The sequence below is a fragment of the Phalaenopsis equestris genome, unplaced genomic scaffold (assembly GCF_001263595.1).
Source record: "Phalaenopsis equestris unplaced genomic scaffold, ASM126359v1 Scaffold000297, whole genome shotgun sequence".
Classification (NCBI taxonomy): domain Eukaryota; kingdom Viridiplantae; phylum Streptophyta; class Magnoliopsida; order Asparagales; family Orchidaceae; genus Phalaenopsis; species Phalaenopsis equestris.
Window position 1 is genome coordinate 4073932 of NW_018164739.1, and position 24395 is coordinate 4098326.

The window sequence follows — 24395 nt, forward strand, 5'->3', positions numbered from 1 at the left end:
ATTTTGGAGATTCATTAATTCTTCGGTCATCTTCGTCTGCTAGGGTTTTGCCTCACGGCGAACCCTAGCCTCTGCCCGATAATCTCACGCTCGAAGGAGATCGCTCCGTTTCATCTTCCGTCGTCTTCGGCCGTTTCGCGGAGCCGCGCCTTTGGCCGATTGCGGCTCGTCTTCTATGGCTTTGTCCCGACGTCAGTTTCGTCCTGACGCTAACTTCTTCTTGACGCTCTCGGTAGGAGACGACGACTGCTTCGTCCTTTCGTCCCAACGCTCGACGCTCTCAACAGGAGACGCCGACTGTTTCACTCTCTCAGCAGGAGACACTAACTGCTACGGGATTTCGGGATTCAATAGGAGACGTCGACATCTATGGGATATGCTATGACCTCGACGTTGAGTTCCTATGCCAATGCACTTGCCGACGACTTTTCTATTCCTACTCGTGCTCCTCTTTCAGGTTCAGAGTCTGGTTTTCATATTGACAAGTCCTGCAATGTTCCTCAATCTTTCCACTTCGCTCTTGAATGTGGTGTTGATCACACTTTCTTTAAAAAGCTTGACAAAAAAATGGGAATCTTGCTTGGCGTTTTGTTTTAGTACTCTCGCGTCCTCTTGGCGTTTTGTTTTAGTGTGGATGATGTGATTGATAAAATCAAACGTAAAATATATGATTGAAGAAATGATTTCCTTTCCACTGGGGGCAGAATCTCTTTACTTACTAGTGTTCTTCAAAGTATTCCATTATATGCTTTGCAAGTGTTCAATCCCAAGAAAAATGCTATTTGTACTATGGAGAAGCTCTTTAATAATTTTTTTTAGGTGGGGAATGGTGTAAAAAAAAATTTGGAGTACTTGGCATAAAGTTTGTAAGCCTAAAGAGGCTGGTGGCTTCGGTTTTAAAGCACTAAAACATACTGTTGAAGTGAACCTTTGTAAACTTTGGTATAAATTTAGATTGAGTTCCTTTCTTTGGGCCATGTTTCTGAAGCAAAAATATTGTGCTCATATTCATCCTTCTTTGGTCTCGTGGAAGGTTGGAGATTCTTGTATTTGGAAGGCTATGGTAAATGCTAGAGATACAACAAATGGTTTCATTTTTTGGGACATTGGAGAGGGGAAGATTTCCTTCTGAAATGATAATTGGGGTTTTTCACATAACTCTGATTCATCTCACTCTCTTCATTCTAACTCTTTATTGGTCTCGGGTTTCTTTGCTAATGATTGTTGGGATTACTCTAAGTTATGTTCTATGGTTGGGGAACATAATACAAAACATATTCTCACTATCCCCATTACTCCTACTCATAGGGATCTCCCCATGTGGAAAAGAAACAATTCTCTCTCGGTTTGAAAATTCATTTATGACACTCTACACTCATATCGGGATTGGAATGGATTTAAATGGATTTGACATAAATATTTATCTCCCTCTATATCCTTTTTTCTTTGGAGATATCTTAAGTCTTTAATCCCAATTGATGATATTCTTAAGCTTAAGGGCTTGAAATTAGCCTCCAGATGCCATATGTGTAAAATGAAAGAGGAGGATATAAAACACATTTTCTTTGAATGTGCTTTCTCTTTAGATGTTTGGGATATGATCGACTCTTATTTTGGTTTCTCTTGGATACATAGAGGTTCTTTAACTAGTTATTTGTGGCAATGGAAGGATTATGATGCCTGTCAGGAGAGGTTTCCCCTCCCTTTATTGGTTCTTTGGTTCCTTTGGAACTTCAGAAAGAACTTTAAGTATCACACCTCTCCCCCCTCTACTTCTATGATTGTTGCCTATGTGATTGCCTATTATAATAAAGTTTTACGAGCTAGTTCTTCTGTGGTAAACGTTTCTAAGCCCCCTCGGCTTATTACATGGACTCCCCCGCACGCTAATTATGTGAAATTAAATGTTGATGGGCATCCTGATTATGCTGCGGTTACGGTTAGGGGCTTATTTAGAAATTCTGAGGGGAGATGTCTTTGTTATTTCGCTTCTCCAGTAATTGCTGAAACTCCATTGGCTGTAGAATGTTGGGGAGTTTATTTGGCTTTAGTGGTGGCTAACAATTTCAATTTTCATAAATTAGAGGTGGAGATGGACTCTAAAATGCTTTAAGATATTTTGGTTGGTACCTCTTCTCCACTCTGAGATTTTGTTGGTACCTTTAAAAGAATACTAGCTCTTATAGCTGATAAACATCTTGAGGTTAATTGAAAGTTTATACATAGAGAGGGTAATTCCCTTGTCGATTGGCTTGCCAAGCATGCAGGGGAGATTTGTCACATTGGCATACACCCCACTGCCCCTCCCTCTTCGAAGACTCATCATTGTGGATACTTTAAATCTTCCTTATGTTCGGTTTTAAGTTTTTTATGCTTTTTTGGCCATCAAATGAAGCTCTATTCGGTTTGACTGGGCTTACTGCCTTTTTTTTTGCGGTTCCCTTCTATTTTGTTTGGCTTTATTGTTTTTATCACTTGTTACAGGATGATCTCTTTTTTTGGAGTCACGAACTGTGCTCACGGTATTTTTGGAGATATCTGCTATACCGGGGACAACTCTTTTGCATGATTTTCTTTGTTTTTTCTCTTTTCAAAATACTTCCAAGATATACAAGTACACAAGATTACTCTTTTTTGACTTTTTTGGTTTTTTGGTATACCTGTATTTTGGAGATTCATTTTTGGGTGAGTTGTACTGCGGTGAGAGGGACCCTTAGGGGTGAGTTAATTGTATTTTATGTGTTTTTCTAGAAGGGGATCCTCCCCCCCCCTACCCTTGTACGTTCTTTTTAAATATTAACGCGTAGGGAGCCACCGCTGCTCTTCCCCCCTGCTCCCCCCCCCGAAAAAAAAAAAAATTGTCGTTTCAGTTATGAGCTGTTTTTTTAAGTAAGTTAATTGCCTACAAGTCTTGAAAAATTTATAATCAATTAAATATTTTAATTTATAAAATAAAAAAATATATATTCAAGTATATTTAAACGATATTTTAATATAAATAAAAATATTTAAATCTCGCCCCTACCTTTAATATCCCACGCTTGCGGGATTAGTGTTATAAAAACTGCTATTTTATCTTGAACAACTTATGTTTGACTCACTAAGCACACGAGCCGAACATTAATAATTTTTTTGTGCTCAAAATATAAACAACCGAACACGAATAGTGATATTTTTTAAGGAGCAGAACACGAGCGAGCTTTTGGCTCGTTTACACCCCCAATTGCAGCAGGGGAAACAAAGCAGATTTTGCTTAATTTTTTCTTTTTTTTTCTTTCGTCTCTTTTTTGATATCTTTCTATTTCGTTATTCTTAATTGGGGTTCTTCCTATTAGGTACCTATTCATGTACGGGTTTTTGCTATTTTGGAAGACTTTTGCTATTGTTAGTGTTTGTAGATTTTAGTATCTTTTTTATGCTCTCCAGAGTGTTGTATTCTCCTTCTTTTGTAAGTGGTGTATTTGTATTTTTCTCAAGGACTGGTGGTGGATCCCCCTCGCTCTCACCGAAATCGGGCAGCTGTCAAAATCGATTCCACTTGTTATTTATAGCAGGAAACTAAAGCTTCTCGCTTTTGGTTCACCGTCCAGCCCCCATTCATGTTGATTTTCAGCTGCCATTCATTCTCTCACTATAATTACCCATTTTGCAACTCCTTTCATGTCTCTTGGTGATCTATCCCTAGAACGTTCGCAGTGGAGCTTGAGCCGGATGAGGCTAAACAACTAGAGGAAATGGGATGGAGTAGCATTAGAAACATCTCTAGCCTTGTGATGGAAGTGGCAATTTTGCTAGGGGTGTAAACCAAGGGTACGAGTAAAGTCATAACATGACAAGTTGGGATCCGAAGTAACTTTGATGAAATTGGAATAGTAGAAGATTCCCTTACAAAGATCGATAGGATAGTACATGGCTACTTATGTGACATCCCGTTTCAGTTACCTGAGGAGGAAATGAAGAGCTAGAAGAGGAAATTGAGAGTTGAACAGAGAGGAGAGAAAGTGAAGGGGATCGAAAACCAAGGAGGTGAAGTTCGCTCTATAAATTGTCGAAGTTGATTACCTGTTTTGTCAGGCAGGTTGGGGCAGCAATGTGGTGCTCGCATGCTGAAGAAAAAAAGTGGCAGGAAGGGAAGCTCTATGCATTTGTGATGCATGAGCTTATGGACGCTATACTGTAGCTCCTATATTTTCGTGGACAACCACCAGCATTTACTTAGTCTTTTCTTATATATGTGTTGTATTAGGGTTTGAAATTTAATTTTGGCTCATATTTCTGTCAAGACAGCCACCGACATCCATTTCTCCCTTCAATGGTTGTATCTGAGGGTTGGTTGGTGCTTTAGAAGTATCTCTCTCGAGGTGATGTTTTTTTCTCCATCCCTTTCCACATCCTCCCCACGTCGTCCCAACCGTCCTCCATTCCTGCAACCGCTCCCAAACAACCACATCTTGTTGTTTTCCTTGCATTTTTCCTAATCCGTCCACCTGCTCTCATCTTCGCCTCTCGGGAAAGTTGTCCTCTTGTTGTCCTGCAGCTTCAGCATCTCCCGTCGCTTTTGCCGACATTCCACCTTTTTGCTGCTAATTGAAAACAGCCTTTCCTTGATGTTTTTTGTTATTCTAGCCATCCATTCGTCTCCATCCAGCTTGCTATCCTTGCCTCAACTCCTGTCCTTCGCTGCTGCCATCCACACCCTTTGCTGTCACCACGCTTTACAGCCTTCACTCACTCCTTGCTATCTCGTCAGACAGCCAAATTCTCTCCAATCACCACCACCACTACCACCACCCTGAGATTTCTTCAGAGTTGATTATTTGTGTAGTGTCTGCTGCTATTTCTATTTTTCGGCTGTCGTGTTACTTTTTTCCTTTCAAGTGTGTTGATTGTAACCATTTAGTTTTTTTCGTGTAATAATAATATTTGCTTTTCTATTATGTTTGGCTTATCTTAGCTTGAGCACAGCGGAGGAAGATGCAACATTGGTGTTGAGTAGAGGAGGCGGCGTCGTCGTCCATGTCGAGCCACTGTGAAAAGAATTGAAGAGGAAGATGTCGCAGCTCTGTAGAGGAGCTCTCGTGCAATTCAGATATCATGTGCAGGAGGAAGAAGAATTGCTCATGTGCAAGGAAAGGGTTTTTCGACCGAGATTAAGGGTAAGTTATTAAACAAATATTATATATATATTTATATTATATTTATAATTTTATTATTTAAATTTTAAACTTAAGTGCATTTGATTTGAAGCCTTAGAGAAAGATAAGGTTTTAATTTTAAATATATTTTTGTATAAATTAATAATATTTAATATTATTTTTTATTACAATAATCAAACTTAAATTTTAAAGCATTGAAATCTTATTTAAAATAGTGCAATACAACAATAAGTGATAATTAAATTGAAACATAATTAAGTAAAATGATAATTGAATATTTTATACTTTATAAGTGATAATTTGATTGAAGTAATACAAGTTAAAAACAAGCAGATCGTTTATCATTGATGTGAGTATTCATTTTCTTTTGTTATAGTAATGTTTTGTTTATTCTCGACCAAATGAATATCCTGTTACTGTTATTGTATTGCATAATCTTGATTTATGGTTCTATTAAATTTTGTATGTAATACAAGAGTGACCCCTTGTGGTCTATTAAATTTTGTATTGTCTAAATTATTGTTGATATTCTATCCCTGATGTGATAGAAGAGAATAACACGACGATGTTTTCCTAATGACTCTGGTAGTCAAGTTTATAGTTGTCAACATTGAAAATTAATTTTTTATCATATAATATTGCTTTTTATTTAATTTTTAACTTGAAATATCTTACTTCAGCTATAAATTATTTCATGTTTGTGAGCTTAGGTTTGACATCATCAGACAATGAAGTTTATTTGACCCCCATCACATCATCTTATAGAGTTGAAAACTAAGCTTGAACGCCCCTTCTGTATTATTATCATACCTGTACATGTTTTCATAAGCATATCAACTTGATGGCAATTGTTTGATGGCAATTGTACATGTTTTCATAAGCATAGCAACTTGATGGCAATTTTCCCTATAAATGAAGTTCACGTTTATTTTCTACATATCAATGTTATCATAAACATATTTGCTTAAGGTTGCTTTTTTTTTTGTATTGATATGGCTCGTCTCTGTTCAAATTATCATAAACATATTAGCTCTTTTTTTTTTTCTTACTTTGTTATGCGCTCACCTTTTTCACCATACCTTTGCTAAGCATATTTCTGCATATTAGCATACATTTCTTTTAGCAAAAACAATTAAAAATTTAAGACTTATCTTTTCTTCCAATCATTGCGGTATGATCTCTTGCTTGAATGTCTTTTCTTCCAATCATGGCGGTATGATCTCTTGCTTGAATGCTTCTCTAAATTCTATCTAAGATAAATACACTGCTACTTTGAAAGAACCTTAATATATCGATGTTAAACCATTTTTCAGATTCCACTTTAATTGTTGTTTCAAGAGGTTTTGTTTCAGCAGGTGAGTGTGAAATTTGAATGGCTTTTTTAAGTAGTCCATTTTCTACAGGTTGCTTGAGCAAGGTGGAACGATGTTTGTTTTTGAAGGAAATAACAAGAGTACTCACGTGAAATCTGTCCTGAAAGTGCATAATCCTTTATTTTACTGGAAGGTTACCTGTTACTGTATTTTGGCTGCATGTTCAGTTTGATGTTCCATTAATATTATCTTGCAATAAACTTTTCAACTGCATCAGCAGATTGCTACTGAAGCTGATATAGGCCTTGCAGATGCTTACATTAGTGGCTACTTCTCATTTGTTGATGAGAAAGAAGGTCTTCTTAATCTTCTTTTGGTAAAACTGCTTCTTAATTTTGACATTTAAGCCCCTCCACTAAGCTTTTCTCTTACTACCTTAGAATATAGATGCTCAATTTCTCTTCAGGTTCTTATAGCTAACCGTGATCTGTGGAATTCTTTTAGCCATAAACAAAACAAGAGGTTGTGAATTTATTTAATTTTATTTTATTTAAAGCATTTGTGAACAATATGAGAGGCATTCTAACAGTTCTGCTCACAAGAATGTTTTAATCGGCATGTTGCAGGGGTTGGTGGACTCCATTACTTCTGACAGCCGGGATTGCTTCTGCTTGGTATTTTCTCCAGCATATCTCAAGGAGAAACAGTCTTTCCCAGGCTCGCCGAAACATTTCACGTCATTATGATCTGGTCAGTCACTGCCTATTAATTTTTATAACTTTATGGTTATTAGTTTCTATTCATATACGCCAGCATTAGCTAGTAAAACCACTTGGATCAGATGAAAAATGTTTTAGTACTTGTTTTCGACTTAGTAGGTCTTGGCATAGTTGAATAAGTGATTAATTGCAAACAAATAACCACATTTCATAGTCTATATGGGAGAGAAAATTGAAGAGAACTGCACCTTCTCTAAAGTATATTCTTAGTGCAACTATTTATGTGCTTATATACAGGCGATAGGAGAAAAAAGAAGAAAATAATAATAAAATAGAATATTCTCAGTGATATGGAAATTTAGCAATAATAAATAATGCTTAATCTACTCTAAATAATTAGCATATGTGATAATTTAGATATGATTAAATTACCGCACAAACTCAAGGTGGCAAAAGATTGTCAACTTGAGGTTAGAAATAGTGGTGACTAGACTTAGGCTAGTTTGGCGCAGTGGAACAGCTGTGGGGCGTTTTCAAAACGCTGCACTGTGTTGCGAGATAAGTTGGTTTTGCTTTTGTATTACATGTTGCCCGCAAGTTCGTCTCGCATTCGGAGAAAATTATTTACGGCTTTACCCTCCCATGCCCTCCAATGGTGTTATTGGTGGAGTTATTAGCTAGGTTATTTTTGTGTTATTGGTCAGATCCTGTGGTATTATTCGCTCCTTTTACCAGAGTTGTTGATTCAAGTTGTTTTCCGGTAGTATTCAGATATTATTGCCGTATTATTAACTAGTTTTTTTTAATGTTATTGGTGAGTACAGTGTTATTTGTGTCTTTTGCCCAAGTCGGTGTTATTCGAGTTATTTTTCGGTAGTATTCAGGTGTTATTGCAGTGTTATTAGCTAGATTTTTTTGGTGTTATTGGTGAGTTTCGCGGTGTTATTCGTGTCTTTTGCCAGAGCCTGGTTATTCGAGCTGTTTAACATTAGTATTAATGATAAATTAATTTTATGCTAAAAATGATTACTTTTAATAAAAAAATATATGTTCATTGTTTATTATTTTCATAATTATGCTAAAATTTTTCTTAGAAGATTTGCATGCATAGTATTCAATTTTTATATATTTACGTATCTAACACCTAAATTTTAATTTTTACATACCTACCACCTTATTTATGCATGCTAAGGTATATATCATTTTTTAAAAATTAAAATGATGATATAAATTTTAATAATTAGTAATCAAACAGATACTTTAGGGTCTATTTGGGTCAGCTGCAGCTTATCCAGCTTATCCAGATCAGCAACTTATCCTGATAAGCTGCTGATCAGCAGCTTATCCTGATAAGTTGGAGGGTTGTTTGATTTGAGCGTTTGGAAAACAATTGATTGACAATTGTTTGTGTATAAATGACAATTATGCCCCTGAACTGAATAAGGTATTTGGTTTTTGCTGTTTGAAAACAACTGATTTGCAACTGTTTATGAATAAATGACCATTTATGTATATGAAAAGGTGTATTTTATTCTAGCAAATGAAGTATCCATAAAGAAGTATCCATATAGGTATAAAAATGTCATAAACAATATCAAATTCTATCAAAATGACTGCAAATTACACAATTACATAAACTTTCAAATTGAATTGAGACATGCCAGTATAGATATGGTGGAGATAATAAGCAATTGAATTGAGAATTAGCCAACCACCAACTGAAAAGCTTTATCTCACTCCCTCTGATCCTAATCAATATCAGCTTAAGTAAAAAAAAAAAGCCAGCCATGACTTAAATTATTGTCAATTTAAAAATAGTGAACTCACCCTATTTAAGGGCATTTTGCCCTAACACTCAAGCAAAAGCATGCATGCATTGCAAGGCAAAGTGCCCTTGCACAATTCCCTGTAGCAAAAGATCAAAGAATGAAAATTATAAAAGCGATTGGATTGATAAGAAGAATTCCAAGCATCAAAAAATCAGAGCATGAAAATTACAAATCTAGATGATTAAAGGGTGTAAGCAATAAATAAAAGCATTCGAAAGAAGGCCCATAGTAGTCCAGTCAACCACCATTTTTCAGGTTCAGAACTCCAGCGAGATGCTATGTGAAATCAATGTTCCCTTTGGAAATGCGAAGACAAACGTTTCCGACCACTCAACTGATCCCTGCAAACCCCCGACATCTGTTTTCGTAACCTTGACTCATGCACAAACTCTGGCAGCTTATTATCCAGTCCCTCCACTGTCCTCCACTCATATTTGGTGAAATCATTCCCTTTGATCTTCCCCAGGTAACTATACGAGTACAAAATTTCCCCCACAGCAGCTGCTCTACCCCTCCAACCCAAATCCAGCAGTGTGGGGGGTGAGAGGAGGGGAATGATTCCGACGGAGTCGATCGTGGAGATACCAGCGAGATTGGCTATTGTGGGTGTGAAGATTGATCAAGAGGAGGAAGTGCTGAGAGAAACCGACTACAAGGCGGACGGAGAAAAGAAGAGGGGAGCGAAGGAAGAAGCGTCGGGCACGTTCTATAACAGCGAGGAAGGGATGATGCGATCGCGGGACTCGAGTGACGCAGAGGATGGCAGTCATCGGGAAGTGAAGGTAACAAACTTCCATCGCAACCTGTAGCACCGCGCCCATGTAGTTATCTCTTGCGGGCAAGGGAGAAGACACGAGGCACTGAAGGAAATAAGCAATCGAAAACGCGGCCCGCGCGGTCCCGTGGGCCGCATGTTTCAAAAAAATTAAAACGCAGTTTTTAGATACGCACGCAAAACGTGTGATCCAAACGCTACGATGATGTTTTGAAAACGCCGCCCGTAGTTTTAAGCTATCTCAAACTGGCCCTTAATTTACTACAAATATTTTTGATTTTACAATGTATGCATGTTTGACATTATTTATTTTCCATTTTAATGTGTCGGACATGCTAGCTTACTTGTTGGAATGTCTACTTCACATTGCAATATGGGAGGGGTTTGGTAGCGACATACTTGCTGATTGTGATGCTTTAGATCTATTGATTATACTGTGGAGAGATTGTGGCAAGTACTTAGGGGGAACTGGATGTGGCGAAGATGAGATACAAAGAGAGTAATTTTATGCGACTAATTGATTAATTTAATTAATTTTTAGTAATCTTGGTACTCTCTCTTAAGTGATGTGTACATTTTTTTTGTACTGTTAAGAAGTGGTTATTTGCTTCTAAAATATCTAATTTATAACTATGGCAGTTATGTCGTAAATAATTTTACTGCACAGGAATAGAATGATCATTTATCCAAAAACAACTATAAATTAGCTGTTTTCCAAACGCATTAACCAAAGAGATAGCCAACTTATCCGAATAAGCTACTAATCAGCAGCTTATCTGGATCAGCTACTTATTAGCAGATTATTAATAATCCGCAGCTGTCCCAAATAGACTCGTAAAAGTTGTCAAAGGTTTTCTTGCCTAAAGAATGCAATTGTCACTTAAAAGTTGTCAAAGGCTTAGAGAAGACAATTGACATAAGAGGTGCGCGTCCAATCAGTGAAAGAGAGGGTGTAGCGAGAATAAGAAGCAAAGATTCGTCAGTGAGATTAATGTGATAGAAAGCACAAATGAGATGAAATATTTTTTTTTCTTAGAGAATGCAAGTGTTAGAAGTATGTGGTCAATCAATGAGAGAGAGAAAGAGAGATGCAAATAATTGATAATGAGATTCGTGTGAGAGAAAGAACAAATTATTTAAATAGATTTATTGATCAAGTGTCAATGAAGAGTTTGACGGAGTAATGAACAAAATCCAGTAGTGTTGTTGACGTGGGTGTGTTGCCATGACCAGCTGAACCGACAAACGCTTAGGCCTGCTGGACCGGTCTGGACAGGCTGCTTCCACTCATTAGAGTGGGATTTATCTCCCGATCCAGTGACCTCCCCTTCCTATTCAAGGCCCTGGAATTGTCGTTCCCTCCCCCTACTTCCCTTCTCTTCCTATTCGAGCCCTGCTATAGGGGAACTCCTTCATATTTTGCATCCCTTACCTTCATAGTTCTTTCTCCTCCTAGTGTTGCCTCTTTTATCTACTAGTTTCAATTATAAATGTGTGTTTTCTTACCTAGGTTAGAGTGGTCGATTGATTTTTTAATTCCGAGTGCCGCCGTCAGCGTTGTTCCCTTCCAGGGTTGTATTTGAATGCTAAGGTGTGCTTTGACTGTCCCTCGTCTTAGGTGGTGACCGTCTTCAAGCGTGGTTCTCCGGCTGCAGCTCCACCTCGACGAGATATTTATCTTACCACACATCGTTTCTCTCTTGCAGCTCCATCTTCCACTATTGCCAGCTTGTTGCTTCCCTTTGGACTCATTCCAGCTGTTGTCTTCCTTGTAGACCACCTCTCAGCAGCCCCCTCTTGCTCTTCCTAGCAATTGTCCGACACTCCAATTGCCACAACCCTCTCCTATTGTTGTTTGTCACCACAGCCCTCTCCTACTGTAGTCTGTGACATTTCAGGCCATCTCTGACCACCGCACTTGCTTTTCGAGTGGCCGGCCGCCCCTTCTGCCACCACTGTCTCACAGCCTCCATCCTCGTCATCACCAGTTGACATCTTTATTTGTTTGGTTGTCATGTTTGTTTGTCGGACATTTCTTGCTTTTCAAATGTCGTGTTTGGAACATCTTCCAGTTCAGTAATAATATTTGTGTTTTGGGTTGATGTGGGTTTCCTCCGGTATTAGTTGTTGTTGAACATATGTAGATTGTGAAGGTGAATAGATTTAGCAATAAATAGAAAATTCCAAGCATCTTAGTGGTTGTTGATGAAGAGTAGTCATGGGTGTAAGTTGTGGCGATGACACTGCATGTGGCATGACATCGTTCTAGGGCTCCTAGATGGTGTGGTAGAACGCCAAACGCTTTAAAAATGTTCTTGGATTGATTATGTGAGTTGGAAGGATTGATGACGGTTGAAAAACGCCATGAGCGGCGACAGGACAACGAGTGAGAGCACCAAAATGGTGGTTTCCGGCTGTGAACAGCAGGTTGTTGCGGCTTCAACGTTTGTTTGGCTGAAAATAGCGAATAGAAGGCGCGTGGGAGGGAAAAGGTGGTGAGTCCTTTTGGTGGACATCAGATTGGAGAAGCTCGACAACTGTCCCTGTTGAAAACAGTGGTCAAACGACAAATCGGCAAGGTACGGATGACGAGGGGGATCAACCAACTATTTCTGAGCAAGATAGAGACACTACTTGCGAGAGGAAGAGGTTACAGCACTCCAGAGAACAAAAATTTAGAGAAAACGCTTCTCAATTCATAAAGTCAGAAAAACTGATTTCCCAAACAACCAAAATACTAGAATATAAAAGCTCCATAATAACGAATAACCAAAATCCAAAAATAGAGAAAAAGGAAAGGAAACAAGGAAGTAATATACAGAAACAAATGAAAAAGAAAGCGCCCGATTCAATATTGTCAATCCGTGATACGGGACATGTTAATTGTGCCATGACTTCTTGCAAGTAGACTAGATTGGCAAAGCCTACATCTAGTGATTTGTTTCATCAACTATGAAGTGGTGCTGTTCATGGGTTGTTGCCATAAGGTCACATGGAAGAGTGGTTGAAAGTCAATACTGACAAAAGTGGAGAACATGAGTTGTTGCGAGTTGGCTATGAGTGATGAAGAGACCTTCCACCATAATGATGTTTGCCCAATGCCACACTTTGCAAGCTTAAATGTCACAAAAAAAAAACTAAAAAAAGATTTAAACAAAAAGTGAGAATTTGTATTACATATAAAAATAGTTTGGTAAACTAATAGACGCAAAAGAAGAATAATGTGACCATTAGAATGAGAAATTTCATTGATAACATGTTACAACCTGGCTTGATAGCTTAGAATTAACCAAATTAGAAATTGCAATTGGATAATATTAACATTTCGTTTACTTTACACAGATGTTCATACCTTTCAATTTATAAAAAAACAACTAAGAAACCACAAAACTCAAGAAATGAAAATTTAAATTATTCGGGAATAATAATAGTGTCTGTAAGTAGAACATTTCAATCAACTCACAAATGTATCACTATTCAGAGCTAAATTATAGCATAACTACATCAACAACACATAATATAATATCTATCAACAGTAATCCTCTTATAAATTAAATATGTCTGTCAGACATATCATCCCAGTATTTTACCTAGTAGAAAAAATTAATTTAAATAGCAAGCTTACAAGACTTAGTCAGTAATTTCAATCTTATCACTATTCAGAACAACTAGAAGTGAACTTTAGACAATTATAAATTAATGTTAGGTTAGGTTGTTCACATCTACAAATATTGTCTTTTTTATTGCTCATCTTTGCACAATCTTAAACATAAAGAGTTAATGAAAAATATAATGAGCTAATCAAAGGTAATGAATACTCACACTGTTAGACTATAGTAACACAATGAAAAGAAAATAATATGCAGGTCAGTTAAGCTTTTAATAAATATGCATAAAATATTTGATAGTTTATGAATATGATCATTCATGATATTTCATAATATTCAATCTGTTCTAGTATATTAATAACATTTCCATATTATTTTATATCTGTACAACCATCACAGGAGCATTATCTAAAAATCGTACCTGAAAATGTTTATATCAGAGTTAACCCAAACAACAATAGAAAAAATCAAATATTATTGTTGAATTCAAAACAAGGAAATACAATCTCTCAAATGTAAATATAAATAGCAATAGACACAACACATGCCATTCAACTAGGGTGAATCTCTAGTAATGGTGGAGGTCGTGAGGGGCTCCGAAAAAATGGTGGCAAGGTGGGGAAAGTGCGACATTGCGACAAATTAGCGGTAAGATAACATCAACTTGCTGACATGTGTGACAACTAACCTGGAATGGCTAGAATAGACAAGAAATAAACAAAAATAGGTTGTCTTGGGCGGCCGCGAGGATGAGAGGAAACAACGACGGGGTGAGATTTTTGAGGCGGTAGCAGTTGGGGGGAGGGATTGATGTTGGAGAGACTGGTGAGTGTTTCCCGATAACAATAACATATTGTTGTTTGGGGCCGTGACAACAATCCAGGTGCTGGAACAACAGACACACAACAACAAGAAGGGGTATGGGTAGCGGAATAGGGAAAAAGTGGCAACAAAGATGAGGGAGGGGAAGGCGATGATGGTGGCTGGAACTGAAGAAATTCAATTAGATATGTTGTGTTGGGTGGTGGCTGCAGTAGGGAAACATGATGATGACTATGAAATGAAGGATATGAGGGGTAGAGAAGTTGAAGATAAATACCCCTGCGAGAATGAACAACAATCGAAGGACCACATGATTCCTTGGAAGGAGATCACCACATTGGGCAAGTTACAGTCGGAGCACCACTCTCCTTTAAATACAACCATAGAAGGGAGAAATCGGGATGCTGACGGCTCTCCTGTATAGAAATGCCAAAAATTAAAAACCTTAAACACCGAAATCATATATATAAGCCCTAGATAACTAGGATTGTATCCCCCTATGGAAAGGAGGCACCAAAGTAGCGTGAGAGTGTCGATCGACCTTCCCAAGTTTGGACTAGCTCAGTCCAATGAAGGAATGATAAAAAACAATCCCGCGACTGTAGCACACTATAGCGAACGTCATGTAAATGCCTCATGGATAGTCCCACGTCAAAGATACTTCAATATCTATATCGTTTTTCTTTTATGTGTACGGGTTTTTTTACCGTTCCCTGCTAGTACCATAAAGAAGTGACTCATTCATAGCCAAACATATGCATGCAATTAATCAATGCAGTTCATATCATTCGTAATTTCATATCACTCAATATTTAATATTTAATACTATAACACATTAAATTTTTCACAATGAGAGGATATAAATATTCATATCAAAATGACCTCTAAAATTTAAGAATATATGAAACAATTACATTAATCAAGCATGAATAATAATTCAATCAACTAGTTTAGATGAGATACGAAGTTGATACTATAATTTGAGTGCACTCACCTCGATGTAGATTTTTTTTTATCTTTGGATATGCTCTGATTTCAACTCTTCTAAAATTTATACCTATAATAAACATGGGTATTTATATTATTAAAATATAATTTATTTGTATTATTTTAATTAACTATTAATTTTACATTATTTAAGTATTAAATTTTCATCGTTTTACTTTATGTAATTCTACTTAACATTATTTTGCTATACAATATATATTTATATAATTTATTATTTAAATTATAATATTAACCCAAACTTACTTTACCAGAGTAGGCTCGGATTAATCTCCCTCCTCCTTTAGCTCGCACACTTCCCCTGCTTCTTCTCTCCTCCAAGCTGGTATAAATTTTATACCATAATTCCTAATTCAATAAAATATATAAAATTTTTAAAATAAATTAATTTAAAATATTTAAACTTCCTTTTTGTTGTCTCGGTCGAAAGCCCTATCAAATACACTTCTTCTTCTTTCTCCTCTTACTTCATTTTCAGCTTGACTCAACACAACACGTGGGTCCTCTTCCTCTTCCTCTTCCTCTTCCTCTTCCTCTGTGCACAGGCACGCAGAACCTCGTTTTCTCTGCTAGGACTCGAGCTCTTCTTATACTCCTTCACACGATAATAGTGGTTTGAGCTCTTTCTTCCTTGCTTGCACTTGACACTGCCTCTAGAGAAACAAGCACCTCCTTGTCTTATTCTTTCCTTCTTTTGTCTTGTTCCTTCTTCTTCTTCTCTCTCTCTCTCACTCTCTATCCCTTGCTCTCAGTCACTCGTTATCGCTGCTCTCTCCGTTCCATTGGATTGAAAGAGGTCGAGTCGTTGTCACTGATCTGCTTCTCCGCTTACATACAAATATGCATTTTTTAGTACAATTCCATATATTATTGTACTTGCTATTTTTATGTTTCACACTGTTACAAAGCATTAATTGACAGAATTTCATTTGCCATTTTTTTCATATGCAGAGCAATGAGTTCTTCTCTTTATTCTTAGATGAGACAATGACTTACTCCTGTGCAATTTTCAAGGTGATCCAATTTTTCTCATATTGATTTGCTAATAAATAAATTGATTTCAAAATCTTATGTTTAGATTGCTTTAGTTGAGCTAACCTCAGTGAATTTTGATAGGCTGGAAATGAGGAGTTACAAATTGCACAACAACGCAAACTCTCTCTTTTAATCGAAAAGGTTTTCTTCAACATAAAAACAGTGATCTAGAGGTTTTGTTTGCATTTTACTTATGTTCAATTTTCTTAAACATTTAGGCTAAGATTGAATCAAAGCATGAAGTTCTCGAGATTGGTTTTGGTTGGGGAAGCTTTGCCATTGAAGCCGTGCGGCGAACAGGATGCAAATATACTGGTATCACCTTGTCTATAGAGCAATTAAAATTTGCAAAACGAAGAGTGGAGGAAGCTGGCTTACAGGTTTCTTTCTGCAATTATATATTTTGAGTTCCATTATAAAATATAATTCTCTTACAGAATTATGCTCAGTTGATTTTAAAGCTTGTTAATCTTTGCATTGACACTAAATAATTAACCCTAAACTCCAGAAGCTGTGAGCTAAATAAGAAATCATGCATTCCTGAGTTGTTTTCTTCTTTTTTCTTTTTGGTTCCTTTGTAAATTGAGTATTCTTTAGTTGTAGTATGCTTAGTTGATTTTTTTTTATCTTATTTATATTTGCATCGACATTGACTAATTAATCATTAACTCTGGAATTCTTGAGCTAAAGAAAAAATGATGAATCCTTGAGTTAAGAGGTCATTTGGGCTTCCTTTTTTGTTATGATTTGATTTGAAATAAAAATACTTCTGGTGTTTTAAATACGTGTTGTTTTTATTTTTTAAATATCTCATAAGTCGATTTAAAGTATCTTATAACTAATCATTAACTTCATATTCTTTTATTAAATTTATTTTAGAACCAATGAATTATTTCCTTCTTTTAGCAAGTTGTTTAAATCATTTTTTTGTTCACTTGCATTTCGAAGCCTTAATAACGACCTTTAACGGCATTTCTCTAAATGCATGGATAGGTATGCACATGTTTTATATGTCTCTTCATTCTACCATTTTTCTTTATTTTTCAAGAAAAGCAACTTCTCACATGCTAAGGTAAACATGCTGTTATCTTCACTGACGAAGAGATTTGTTAAACTTTATACATCATCAACAAATTTTTTCATTTGGCACGAATCTCGTGGTGTTAGACTTAGTTCTCCTAGTTACTAAATTACTTCTATGTAGGAACGAAAAAGAAATCAGGCCCATTAATCAAACAAGTAATTTTGAAAGGATCCCCCTCTACTATGTCATGAGAATTAATTAATTTTTTTTAAATTAAAAATTAAACCTTCAAAAAAAATCACAAAAAGTAGAAAAATAAAAAATAAATAGTGCCAAGTAATAATTAGTTTAGCAAAATAATATTTTTAAGTATTAAAGAGAATACATAGCTTAACTTTAATTTAACAGACACATTTATTGACAGTATCTCCATTATGATCTGTGATGTTTTTCCCTCATTTGGATTGACCCAACAGGGTGATCAGAATTGTTGACACCCTCGTTACTTTCCTTCTCTGGTGGTTGTTGGAGTTGAGGGTGAAGTCATTTATTTTGGGGCTACATATTTTTAGTCTTTATTGAGAGCTGTAATTCTTTAAGGTTGGCAGTGAAGTTAGAGCCAAGGGCCTGTAATCATGAAAGTCAATGCTCGATTCAATGGAAGTTAATGGTCCGTAGAAATGATTGAAGTACGGTTGGTAAGGGATTACGCCCATTGAGAAGAGTGGGATAGGGGGGAAGCATGGACATTGTTGCTAACAGGAATCAACTTTTCAAATTTATTAGTTAGTGAAATTGATATAGGGGAAAGAAGAGACCGCGATCCTTTACAGGTGTCTCCAATTTGATCTGATCAGATAAAATTGAATCTCTTGATTAAACTTGAAATTAAAATTAAATGTCACAGATGTAGTGGAGGGGTTGTCAACGGACGTGTCAACGATGAAATAGAAGAAGAGGGATTCAGTGAAGGTGGCATGGCGGAGGTGATCTCACTTCAAACTTTCATGCACTACCATGATCACAGTCTAAACCTGATGCAATACTGGCCTGAACTTAATTCTAAACAAGGTTTAAATTAGATTCAAATTTTGTCCGAGTACAAGAGATTATCTCACATTAGGGGTACTTCCATCCAAAGCAAACATTACTGCATATTTTTTCCAAATAAACATGTAGCAAGGATATTTAGTCAGCTACATGTATTTTGAGTCATCTAAAGTAAAATTTCTCTTTCAAACCCTATTTTCCGGGGGAGAGAGAAATAAGATAAAGATTTATTATTACTCTTCACTATTTACTTGGCTTCAAGCGAAGGCACCCAAATGAGCGCTTATCATGGATTTCTCAGTCAATTGGATGGATGTTTTCTACTTTGTTATGTCGTTATCTTAAATTGTCCTTTTTGTTTTTACATTGTATTGTAATAATTCACTGTAAGTATCACCTGTGTATATAATGATCCAGTGAACCCTACTTTGACACGAGTTGCACGCACAAGGTTATTATGCCTTTTATAACAATGAGTTTTTAATAAGCTAATTTTGTAAGTTCTTCGCATTGCTGACCCCTGTTGATCTCATTTTTAGTGAGGTCTAGTCTTTCTCTTAGGGTTTATGATCTAGCCTTAGGAATCTCCCTTTGACTATCCTAGAACCTTAGAAATGGGACCCGCCTCATTTTGGAAATTCAATCTACTTCTGTACCCTTTTGGAGTTTCGCGTGTGTGGTACAGACTTCTAACGCTTAGAAGGGTGAAACCAACATGAGGGAACCCAAAAGGAGTCCTTATAGGACCTTTAAGCCTTAGGATGACCTTTTGCACAATTTGCACTCCCGCGCGCACAAACTTCGCAATTCGGAGAGTCGACACATCCGATCACTACAATTCGCATCGCTTGCACCATTATCTGTCGAGGGCTTGAATAGATTTTGGAGACTATCGATCGCAGGTTGAAATGTTATGAAATTTGAATTTTGACGTGTTTTTGATCCGATTGTCGACGATGTCGTCTGAGCGACCCCGGATGACAGCCGGCGCGTCCGGAATGTCGATTTTGCCTAGAGAGGACACCCATTTTGCTAAGGCACTGCACGCGAATAAATTGCAGGAGAATTAATATATATATATATATATATATATTAATATAAAATAAAATGAATCCTCCTTTTTTCTTTTAAAGCCCTAAATCCCTAAACTCACGCACCCGAGCTCTGCCTCCCTTCCCCTCTCATGTATATATATATATATATATATATTAATAATAACAAAAAAACAAATCCTCCTTTTTTCTTTTAAAGCCCTAAATCCCTAAACTCACGCACCTGAGCTCTGACTCCCTTTCCCTCTCCCGTTCGCATGTCCCGCTATTCCCTTTCTCGGTCTTGAGTCGATCGAGCCCTTTGTCGATTTTGCCAATCGAGTCCTTCTCCTCCACGCGAGAGAGAGTTGACCTCTCATTCGTCCTTGCCCGACACTTTCTGCTCGAGACTCTCCTTCCCGAAGCTGCGCCTGCCTCTATGAGCTGTGATTTTCCTTTCTTGGTAGGTTGACTCTGATGAACTTGCTCCCTGGAACACTTGAGTGGCAACCTTCTCTTCTTCCAATGCTTCTCTCCCTGCCACTCGACTCGCCACTTGGTCCTGGGCACTTCGGTTGCCTCGCCTGCGGTAAGGCAGAGGGGAGCATTCTTTTCTTCTTTGACCCGATTCGAGTACCGGGGGGAGGGGGGATGGTTTCATTCTTTTTCCTTCTCTTCTCTGCCTATAAATACAGTTTCTTTTGAGTTTTGTGGTTGTTGAAAATTTCCTAAGGAGAGGGGAAGTAGAGAACTTTGCTCTTGGAGGATTTTAGAAGGAAGATTTCTGTGTGAGCTTTACATTTGCATTAGAGAGGTATCTCTTCTCCCCCCTTTTTTCGGTATCTTGTTTCCTTTCGGTTTTCTCTCTACTGAGCCACTGAGTATGGCTCTGTTGGATGGTACAGCATGCTAGTTCAATTCGCTTTCATGTATTTTGAGATATTCGTATTAAGAGCATGTGAAGGATAAAAATGTGAGCATGTTTTAGGATTTAGATTTGATTACTTGCTTAAAATGGTGAAGCTATGGCATGTTTCTATTTATCGTAGCATATTTCTATGGGAAGCAAATCAGAAATATTAGAATGTGGTTTTGAGACAATGGTAGCTCCTCTTGCAAGCATGTTGAGATATGTATCATGAAGCTTTTCATTTATTCTTATCTAGCATGAGACATTGGAATGCTTATTTGGTCTTGCACGCATGTGGGGGCTCGATTTTAGCTCCTGTGGTTGCCTCATTTGTTCGAAACCTATATGGGGCATGAAAATATTTATTTTTGGAAGTCCCTCGGAACTTATTTTGGAGGCGTTGAAATGTTAACTTTGAGGTTTATGCATGCTTCTCTACTTCACGTTATTCCTCTCATATGAAATACACGTTGATATGGGTTTGTTTTATCTACCAGATGGCACGATTTTTAGCCTTTACTGGGCTCGGTTTTGGCTTCCTGTGGCTTTCTCTTACTCGAAATGCATGCTAGGAAGAAGTTTATATTGATTTGAAAAGGTTCTACAGTTGTTCTTATTTGAAGCTTGTGGTGGCCCTATGTTTTGATATTTTGAAGGCATGAAGGTGTTTTTCTAGCTTTTATTGTGGCCTGATTTTGAGCCTTAGCTGCGGCTTGATTTTTTTTAGCCCATGCTGGTTTTCGGTTTTCTCAAGGATGATTGGGTTTGGATTTATTGCCATAAACTGCATTTGTAGCTTATAAAATTTTGGTTTCTAGCCTCCATTGGGGCTCGGTTTTCACCTTGAAAGGGCATGGGATGTTGGTTTTGTTGGGGCTTGCCTTTTGGTTTTGGTTAAAACATTGTCCTAACTATTTAAGCTTCATGTATGGGCTTTGAAGGGTTTGCTTTTGGTTTTGTTCAGGGGCTCAGTTTGCTTGCCTTGACTCTTGTCCGAGAGTCTGTTTTGGGCGTGCTGTTTTATCCTTATTCGAGAGCTGTTATCTGGTTTTGATGGATTGGTTTGGAAGTTTATAAGGCCGCAGTTTGATGTTTGTTTGGTTCCTAGCCGTGGGTTTGTGATGTGGTTAAATCAACCTCCATCAGCCTCCCCCTTTGGTCCTACCCGTGAGCTCACCATTGAGATTTGCTCCTCTTGCAGTCCTTACCCGTGAGGCCTATTGGAGGTTGTTTGGTGTGATTTGGTCCTTCTTGAATGACTCGAATGTTATTGATGAATCAAGTTTGCTATCCCAAAAATTATAGTCACTTTAGTTATCCTCTTATGTATGTCGAGGAAGCATAGTAGCCACTGGTGGTTCTTTTGGTTGCCTCGGCCGTGAGCCTTAACAGCTCCCCCTTTCTTTTTGGTCACCTGAGACGTGAGCCTTAGTAGTTGCCTTCTCTTGTGGGTTCCCTTGGTCGAGAGCTTTAGCTGTTGTTCATCTCTTTGTATTGACCTCGGCCGTGAGCATTTATTTGGTTATATGGGAAGATTTTATGCTTATTTGATATATGAGGCTATTGATTAAATTGAAAGTTAGAAGATTCTGATTTCTTGCATGAGTTTGGGAGTTCTAGTGGTGATATTCTCCGAGTTATTTTTCCTTTCGTGTAGTTTGGGAGATTTCTAAGCCTCATTTTGGAAAAGCATTTGGTGAACTTGATCAATCCTACGTCTTTGGGGTTTGAAAAAAAAAAAAGTTAACGCGAAGTGCCCCTTTAGGAAAGACCTTGAACCCTACTTTTTTAGGTCTTTTTGATAAGAGTTTTGAGAACTGATCTATTCTCCTTTTTGGTGTTTTAGATGAATCAGTGTCTCCTCTCTCTCACCCAATTTTTGTTTTTTTCTTTCCTTGCTTCTTGGTTCATTTTTTTTTTACGTTTATGTCCGATGCATAAGGGTCCACGTATAGCCTTTTATAGCCTTTTGCTATACTGCTATACTTGAAACCATCAAGCAATGTCGCAAGTAGTCGTTTTGGGGCGTACGGCGGTGATGATAAAGGCACACCGAAGATATAGCGGAAAGATGTCTTATCCTATAACATCAAGATCCAGGTATTTAATGAACAATAGGATAACAGTATCCTTCACCTACATAAGTCTAGAGAGAGTTGGCTCGAACCTCCTCAGGTTGTTGGCAGTCTCACGCCCGACAGTGCAATCGACTCGTGGACGACAAAAATTTCTAAAAAAAACAAGTTTTGATAAACCATTTTCAAGCAAAAACATACTTTTCTACGAAACAAAAATTGATAACTCTTCTTTGCATGTTTAAAATTTGTATGCATGTTAAAAACATAAAACATACTTTAAAGCTGGTTGTCCACCTGACGACTACCTGTTTAGACTGAGAAATAGCCCTCTAAGTGAGGTTCAAGACACACTTCTAGACGAATGACGGGTTTTATACATTCGGGTGACCGAGCAGCCTTCGCGGACCCTCGAGTATAAATATATATCTGAGTCTAGCCCCATACAAGTGCTTGCGGTCCCCCTCACCCGAACTTTTTTTGTTTTATCGAAGCTTTGGGACAGGGCACTCGTGTTACTTTTCCTTTCTTTCGGGATTTCTCCAAGATTTTGTGGATTCTTTTTTTTTTCTTTTACTTGAGTCTTATCTCGTTGATTTTCTCGAGTTTTATGTCATGAGTCGTTGTTACACTCTTTTTTGGATTTCCTGGACGACGTTTCTTCCAGACTCTGCTTTTTGCGATGCATTTAGACTTGCTATACTTAAGGAACAGCGGATCTCACGGGCGTACATGTTTGCTTTACATTTTACAGCACTTTATTTTCCTGTTTCTACCTGCTACTGTTCTTTCTGTACAACATGTTATACTATTTTTATTTTTACCTGCTACTGTACCGTACAACATATTATACTATTCTTGTTTCTGTCTGCTATTGTTCTTCCTGTATAGCAAGTTATACTATTCCTGTTTTTATCTGCTACCGTACCATACAGCATGTTATAATATTCTTGTTTCTAACTGCTACTGTTCTACATGCACCTACTGTTTGTCCTGTATTGCACATTTTATACGATATAGCTTTGAGCATGACTTTTTTTATATAGGACGTTTAGAGGACTATTACCATAGGGTCGTTTGATACGACATCGGTTGACACGCCATCATAACTGGCCACCCTAAAAAACTTAAACTCGTCACGACGAGGAGCTTGGAACTAGCGTAGTGGGCAGCACGACCATCTGCAACAGCTGAACATGTCTCCTCAGCTAAATCATTCTTTTCCTAGAAATTAAACAACAAATCATAGGATTTCGAGGTAGTCTGCTTAGCGCGACATAAATCCTCACTTTATGTGTTAGGCCTTTGCACAGCCAGACTGTGCAGTTTAAGCCCTAACTCGTTCTAGGTTCCGAGGTTGTCGTCCGATACGATATAAATCCTCATATTTTCTAGGCGACTTGTGTGACCATGTCACGCAAGTATAAGCCCTAATTAAATAAAATTGGCGGGATGAAACATTTGAATAATTTATTCTCAAAACTGAAGTCAAACCATAGGATAGACTGGGAAGCCACCGAGGTTCGCCTCAGAATCCGTGGTCTCCACTAGTTTCTCTTTATTTGGATTCCTCAACAATGTTCCAGATTCGAGTTTTTCTCCTTTCACACATTTTCGTCCGATTTCGTTGAAAAGTCCTATCCTTTTGACCTCTTTGAAGATATTATTCCCTGATTTTTATCGAGAGTTTTCTTAAGTGATTTCGGTCATTTAAGATATAATTAATTATAGGGGTTTGCTCTTATAGGAAGTTTTTCCGAACCCAGCCTAAAATAAACTTTATTTAATTCTTTGTATTAAATAGGGGAACTTGTTATTAAATAGGGGAACTTTTTAATAGGGGAACTTTTTGGCAAATAAAACGGTTTCACAGACCAAACGGATGTCATATATTTCTTAGTTTATTTGATCGAGCTTCATCCTCAAGTCTTGTGTTTTTCCCTCGGGATATATACAGGATTTGAGGCAGAGCGCTCTTTCATTTAAACTATGGAAAATATGAGGTTAGTTTGATTTCATATTTTTCTAAAATTATATATATAT

The 24395-nt window shown here is 37.4% G+C and overlaps 1 protein-coding gene across 1 annotated transcript in view; it reads left to right on the forward strand.

The window, feature by feature from the left end:
* LOC110025272 overlaps positions 1-24395 on the forward strand; it is a 123376-nt gene that overhangs the window by 69887 nt on the left and 29094 nt on the right. Inside the window, exons 12-18 of the mRNA XM_020725668.1 lie at positions 6560-6662; positions 6750-6845; positions 6936-6991; positions 7096-7219; positions 16179-16241; positions 16344-16403; positions 16481-16642. Coding sequence (XP_020581327.1) covers positions 6560-6662; positions 6750-6845; positions 6936-6991; positions 7096-7219; positions 16179-16241; positions 16344-16403; positions 16481-16642 — 664 coding nt within the window. The remainder of the gene's footprint in view (positions 1-6559; positions 6663-6749; positions 6846-6935; positions 6992-7095; positions 7220-16178; positions 16242-16343; positions 16404-16480; positions 16643-24395) is intronic.